Here is a 6,650-nt window from a genome sequence, read left to right on the forward strand (position 1 = left end):
GGTGTTGACCCTACAGGTCAGAAGCAGAACAGAACCAGCAGACAGTGTTGACCCTACAGGTCAGAACCAGAACAGAACCAGCAGACAGTGTTGACCCTACAGGTCAGAACCAGAACAGAACCAGCAGACAGTGTTGACCCTACAGGTCAGTAGGGTGTTGGCAGTCTCACGGTCACGCTGACATGCCTGATTGTCCATCTGCAGTGCTGGAGGAGGGAGGAAGAGGAGGAGGAGGAGAGCTGGGAGGAGAGGAGGATGAGAAGGAGAGCTGGGAGGAGCGGAGGATGAGAAGGAGAGGAGGGAGGAGGAGGAAGAAGAGACGAGGAGGAGGAAGAGAAAGACTAGGAACCTAGCAGCTCATTTGACGTGCTGTGTGTGTGTGTGCGAGGAGCAGTAGAACTTCTTGTGTGTGATGAAGTTGGACAGGTTGTTGAACTGGATGTCGCAGGGCCGGCAGTACTTGACGTTGGCCACGGTCAGACCTTTCCTCACACACGGCACGGAGGACTGAGAGGGGGAGGAGCTCTGGGCGTCCGGGCTGCCTGGCTCTGACCCCCCCGACCCCTGACCTTGACCCCTGGAGAGGTTAGAGTTCACCGCCGTGTCGTCCTTCGTTTCCACAGGTTTCACGCCTTCTTCAGATAGCCAGCGGCGGCCATCTGGGCTCAGAGACACGTCCGTCGGGTGGCCATTTTGTGTCAGGGTGTCCTGACAGGCATCCTCGGGTCCCGGCTGGTCCCTCTGTCCCTCGCAGGCCTCCGTGGGGCTGTGTCTGCGCGGCGCCTCCCTCTGCCTCGCCACCGTCCCAGTGGAAGGGGCGGATCTGTCCATGGTGATCTGTCCATCGCGTCTGGGCTTCTTAGATGGAGGAGGAGGAGGAGGAGAGCCGGGGTCCTGAGGTGGGCGGCGCTCCGCCTGGTCCAACTCCGAGCCGGACCCCGGATCCGACGTGACTAACTCGGCGCCACTGGTTTGGGCTTGGGACCTGACCGGGCTGTCCGCCTGGCGGGGGTGGGTCTGGGGGTGGGAGGGGGCGGAGGGGGCGGTAGTGTCGGCGGGGCAGGCGCCGTGCTTGTGCCGCAGGTAGTCCTCCACCCGGTAGAAGCTGATCTGACACACCACACACTCGTGGTAGTCGCTGTCTGGCAGCCTGGCCGGGGGCCGGGGCGCGGCGGCCATCTTGTCCGGCACAGACTGCTGCCCATGAGGGGGCCTCCTACTCAGGTCCATGGGCGCGTCTGCGGCGGGCGGCGCCTCCGGCTCCGATTGGCCCGCCGGGCTGCTGCGCCCAGAAGAGAGGGCGGACCTGGGAGCAGGGAGGCCGGCCTCGGGGTGTCTAGGCTCCGCCCCTAGAAACACGCTGCATCTAGGGCGGGGGAAGGGGTAGCCGCAGTTGTCGAACATCGAACACGTATCTCCTGCCTCCTGGTACACGCCGCCGGCGGCGCGTCCTCCGATTGGCCCGATCCCCAGGAGACGTGGGTGACTCGGCGGCTCCTGATTGGCCGGGTGGCTCGAAGCGTTCGTCCTGCGTTTGCGCGTGCGGACGGCGGCGGTGGCGGCCATCTTGCTGCCGTGGCCCCGTCTGGCGTGCGCTTCGTGGCGCGTGGCGCAGTAGAACTGCTTGTGGACCAGGTAGTTCTCGCTGCGGCTGAAGGTGATCTTGCAGGCCTGGCAGGTGGTCTTCCCCCCCCCACCCTCCTCCAGGCCACCCGGGGGGGCGGGGCCGGCGGCTTCGGCCTGGAGGAGGGCGGGGGTCTCGTCTGGACCCAGCGGTGGGGGGGTCTCATTGGGCGGTGTCATCTCCTTCCCCTGCACCCCCCTCAACTCGGAACCACAGAGGTCCAGTCCGGCCAGAGCCAGGCCAGCGGGGTGGGGCTGGGGGCAGGGGTCGGCCCCCGCCTCGGGGCTCCCCGGGGCGGGGGGCAGCTTGTCCGGGAGGGTGTGGGGGGCGGGGTCGCTGGGCGTGGGGGGTGGGGCCCCGGGGCGCCAGCGGCCCTGACAGTAGTGCTTCTTGTGGACCAGGTAGTTCTCCAGGCTGGCGAAGGAGATCCCGCACTGGAAACAGGAGGCTCCTTTCGAGAGCAGGGGCAGGGGGGGCGGGGGCGCGTGGGCGGGGCTGTAGAGCACGGGCGGGGTGTAGCTACCGTTGCCCCCGGCGGCACCGCCGCCGTGCCTCAGCCGACGGTGGACCAGCTCCGACATCTTGGCCAGGATCTCAGAGGCCTGCGGGCCGGCAGCGGCCGCCAGCGGCGAGGTCACATCCTGCGGGAAGGGGAAGTGGGACAGGAAGTGAGGTAGTGGGAAGGCGGGGCCGAGGGGGCGGTGCACGGGCGAGGAGGCGTGGCTGGGGCTAGAGGGCCTGAGGCCCGGGGCGCGGGTGGAGGCGGGGCTAAGGCGGCGGTCCGGAGAAGGGGCGGGTCTAGAGTCTGGTCTGGTCTGCTTCAGCGCAGAGGGGGACTGAGGCTGGGGGGGCGGCTCTCTGGTCCCGTCTGTGTCTCCCTGCTCGGCTCTGGGTGGGCGGGGGCTCCCTGCCCCTGCGCTCCCCCTGGGAGACCCCTCCACCTCAGCTCGTCCGCCCCGCTGCAGCCCACCGCCGGGCGGCCGTGTTCCCCGCCGTCTCTGGTCACGCCTCTGCTTCGCTACGTCGAGTGCGTGAGCGTGCGCGTCGGGGCGTGCGTGTGCGTGTGTCCGGCTGTGCGTGTCCAGGTCGCGGGGCGTGAGGAAGCTGAGGTGACAGTGGGGACACAGGTGTCCGGTCGGGGACAGGTGAGACAGGACGTGCTGTTGGAGGGACGACGGGCCGTCGGCCGTGTGGTCACACACCGAGCAGCGCAGACCCCCCCTACCCGAGACCTCCGTCTTCACACCTGGGGAGGGACGAGGGGGTGAGGGGGCAGGTTAGCCTCAGGGAGGGAAATCAAATTACCAGTATTTTCAGTGAGTCATGATGATCTAAATCTGTCCCACAGCTATTAAAAGGTTTTGACACATGATGTAAGAAATATCTTTTTGGGTAAGAACATTGCTGTTTCTGTAACCTCAAACAAGTGTGATAGTAGTGGTAGTAGTAATAGTAGTAGTACAATAGTTGTAGTAATAGTAGTAGTACTGTAGTAGTAGTAGTAGTGGAAGTAGTAGTAGTAGTGTTGTAGTAGTAGTAGTGGTAGTAGTAGTAGTAGTAGTGTTAGTAGTAGTAGTAGTGTTAGTAGTAGTAGTAGTAGAAGTAGTAGTAGTAGTAGTAGTAGTAGTAGTGGTAGTAGTAGTAGTAGTAGTAGTAGTGGTAGTAGTAGTAGTAGTAGTAGTAGTGTTGTAGTAGTAGTAGTGGTAGTAGTAGTAGTAGTAGTAGTAGTGTTAGTAGTAGTAGTAGTAGTAGTAGTGTTGTAGTAGTAGTAGTGGTAGTAGTAGTACTAGAAGTAGTAGTACTAGTGTTAGTAGTAGTAGTAGTAGTAGTAGTAGTAGTGGTAGTAGTAGTAGTAGTAGTAGTAGTAGTGGTAGTAGTGGTAGTAGTAGTAGTAGTGGTAGTAGTAGAAGTAGTAGTAGTAGTAGTAGTAGTAGTAGTAGTAGTAGTGTTAGTAGCAGGGTTGGGGAGTAACGGATTACATGTAACGCCGTTACGTAATCAGATTCCAAAAAAACTAACTGTAATCCGTTACAGTACAATTTAAAATATGTAATCTAGATTACAGTTACATTTGCTTATTAACGGGGATTACATGGGTGATTACAATCACCCCTCGCCTCATCAGTTTTACAAAATAGCTTTAAAAAAAAAAAAGAAGTAGGCTAGTAAAACCACAACAATATTCCAGCACAGTATAAACTATGCCTCCCAGCCAACAACACCCTCTCCATGGCCAAGGACTCCCACCTGAAAAAGCATTTGCCGGTAAATTAACGTTAGCTAATGTCAAACGTTAGGGTAGCTAACGTTAACCTTACTTCCACTGACAGCTAAATTAGCTAGCAGTAGGCTTCTACAGTAGACTATAGCACTAATGTTCAACCAGAAAACCAGACCTAAGCGCCCATTCAGATTATTTTCACTCAATAGTGCCTGTTGGTGTTATTCAAGAGCTATATAGTTTCAATCACAGCTGCTTAGAATGCATTAGAGCTGGAGTTTAGAGCTGGCTCCGACGTTGACACCTAACGTTAGCTATGTTAGCAACGAGTGTCGTGTTTTGCAGACTGCAATTAACTAGCCATGGCAAGATGAAACGCATCCTTGGCATTAACACTTGCTCTAACTGGGCGGGCGCTGGGCAACTGCTGTTTAGCTATGTTGTCAGCTCTAGAACACAGAAAAAGAATAAATAATGTAGGATTTCTGGTGAAAATACACAGTAGGCCTACATTTTAAAGTAATCCAAAAGTAACTCAAAGTAATCCCTTACTTTACTTTTAAATTGTGGTAATCGGATTACGTTACTGACTACAATTTTTCACAAGTAACTTGTAACTGTAAGGGATTGCTTTTTAAAAGTAACCTTCCCAACCCTGGTTAGTAGTAGTAGTAGTAGTAGTAGTAGTAGTGGTAGTAGTAGTAGTGGTAGTAGTAGTAGTAGTAGTAGTAGTAGTAGTAGTAGTAGTAGTGGTAGTAGTGGTAGTAGTAGTAGTAGTAGTAGTAGTAGTAGTAGTGGTAGTAGTAGTAGTAGTGGTAGTAGTAGTGGTAGTAGTAGTAGTGGTAGTAGTAGTAGTAGTAGTAGTAGTAGTAGTAGTAGTAGTAGTGGTAGTAGTGGTAGTAGTAGTAGTAGTAGTAGTAGTAGTGGTAGTAGTAGTAGTAGTAGTAGTAGTAGTAGTAGTGGTAGTAGTAGTAGTAGTAGTAGTAGTAGTAGTAGTAGTAGTAGTAGTAGTAGTAGTGGTAGTAGTAGTAGTAGTGGTAGTAGTAGTGGTAGTAGTAGTAGTGGTAGTAGTAGTAGTAGTAGTAGTAGTAGTAGTAGTAGTAGTAGTAGTAGTGGTAGTAGTGATAGTAGTAGTAGTAGTAGTAGTAGTGGTAGTAGTAGTAATTAAATTGTAGTCATTTAAGGAGGATGTTGTCTGGTTGGAGGCTCGAACCACCGGGCTACCTGTCGCTGCAGCGATCAGCTCATTTGCATATAATTTGCATACACATCACACATTTTGGGGGGATTAGAAACAGGCATATCTATCAAGTTATTACCCACTAAATAATGATATTTTTTATGCGTGATGGACCCATGGAAAAAAAAAAAGAGTAAAGTTCTCCTTTAAAGGTGCAGTATGCGGTTTAAAAGTGCAGTATGCGGTTTAAAGGTGCAGTATGCGGTTTAAAGGTGCAGTATGCGCTTTGGGATTTCCTGTTAGACTCGGGAACATTTTTGAAAGCTTTTGAAAAATGCAACTGACAAAATCCCCGCCCCTTCCTTCAGGACTCCCTCCAAAGCCCCTCCTCCAAACTGGGGGGAAACAAATGACCCTCGTTTATTACAGTCCAGTGACTTCCACAGATAATGGATTTATTTCACTTTAGTGTCAGAGCACTTTATTTATTGATTGCCGTCAGGATGTAATGACAATTGCAAAAAATATAACAAAAAGTTCTAGTGAGTCTTTAAGAATCCAGTAACCCGTTCAGAGACACCATTCCCCTGTCTCACCATTGTGGAAACTCAGCAGCACGTCCACGGCCTGCTGTCCCGCCCCCGCCCCAGGGCCTTGTGGGTAGGCGGCAGCGGGCAGGGTCATGTGATGCGGGTGTGTGCTGTAGGGTTCTGAGGTGTGGCCTGGGTCTCGCTGGCGCCCGCTGCAGTAGTACATGAGATGGGCCTGCAGGTTCCGCTCGCTACGGAACCAGATACCACACACCTGGCATGGGAAGATGTCCTCTAGAGGGCGCACACACACACACACACACACACACACACACACACACACACAGACACAGACACACAGACACACACACACATACATACACACACAGACATGCACACACACACACACACACACACACATACATACATACACACACACACAGACATGCACACACACACACACACAAACACACACACACAGACGCACACACACACACAGTTAATATTTTTACTAACTATAGAGTGATTTTATAATACATCATACTAACGCACACACAAACACACACACACAGACGCACACACACACACAGTTAATATTTTTACTAACTATAGAGCGATTTTATCATACATCATACTAACGCACACACATGCATGCTCAGAAGTATGAGGATGTATCTTACTGTTGACGATGGCGTTGGGCAATATGGTTGCCATGGCAGCCTGTTGGGGGAGGAGCTGCATGGACTCCAGCAGTCTGGCTGCCGGGTACACGCCCCCGGAGAGAGGAGACTGGTCGAAAGGCTGGTGGGCGGGATACACACCCTCTGACAGAGACGTCTGATTGGCTGGCTGGTGGCAGGAGTTCCAGTCCATGGCGTAGGCTGTAAGCTCCTCCCCCCAGGGGACAGCTCTGGTAATGGTGCACCACAACTGACCTCCTGAGGAGCGGAGAGGAGGAGGAGGAGGAGGAGGAGAGGAGAGGAGGAAGAGGAGGAGGAGAGGAGAGGAGAGGAGGAGGAGGAGGAAGAGAGGAGAGGAGGAGGAGAGGAGATCATTTATTTTTAGTTTTTAGCTTTTTTTAGCTTTTCTTCTCAT

At 53.5% G+C, this 6,650-nt stretch overlaps 1 protein-coding gene across 1 annotated transcript in view; it reads right to left on the reverse strand.

Annotated features, from left to right (window-relative positions):
• Nucleotides 1-357: 357 nt before the first annotated feature.
• LOC311326439 (zinc finger protein ZFPM2-like) overlaps nucleotides 358-6,650 on the reverse strand; it is a gene marked incomplete at both ends in the record, with an annotated part of 72,552 nt that continues 66,259 nt past the window's right edge. Inside the window, 4 exons of the mRNA XM_084459332.1 lie at nucleotides 358-1,701; nucleotides 1,819-2,870; nucleotides 5,622-5,849; nucleotides 6,236-6,493. Of these exons, the coding sequence (XP_084315458.1) occupies nucleotides 358-1,701; nucleotides 1,819-2,870; nucleotides 5,622-5,849; nucleotides 6,236-6,493 (2,882 nt within the window). The remainder of the gene's footprint in view (nucleotides 1,702-1,818; nucleotides 2,871-5,621; nucleotides 5,850-6,235; nucleotides 6,494-6,650) is intronic.

This window comes from Borostomias antarcticus (assembly GCF_949987555.1).
Source record: "Borostomias antarcticus genome assembly, chromosome: 27".
In the NCBI taxonomy this organism is placed as follows: Eukaryota; Metazoa; Chordata; class Actinopteri; order Stomiiformes; family Stomiidae; genus Borostomias; species Borostomias antarcticus.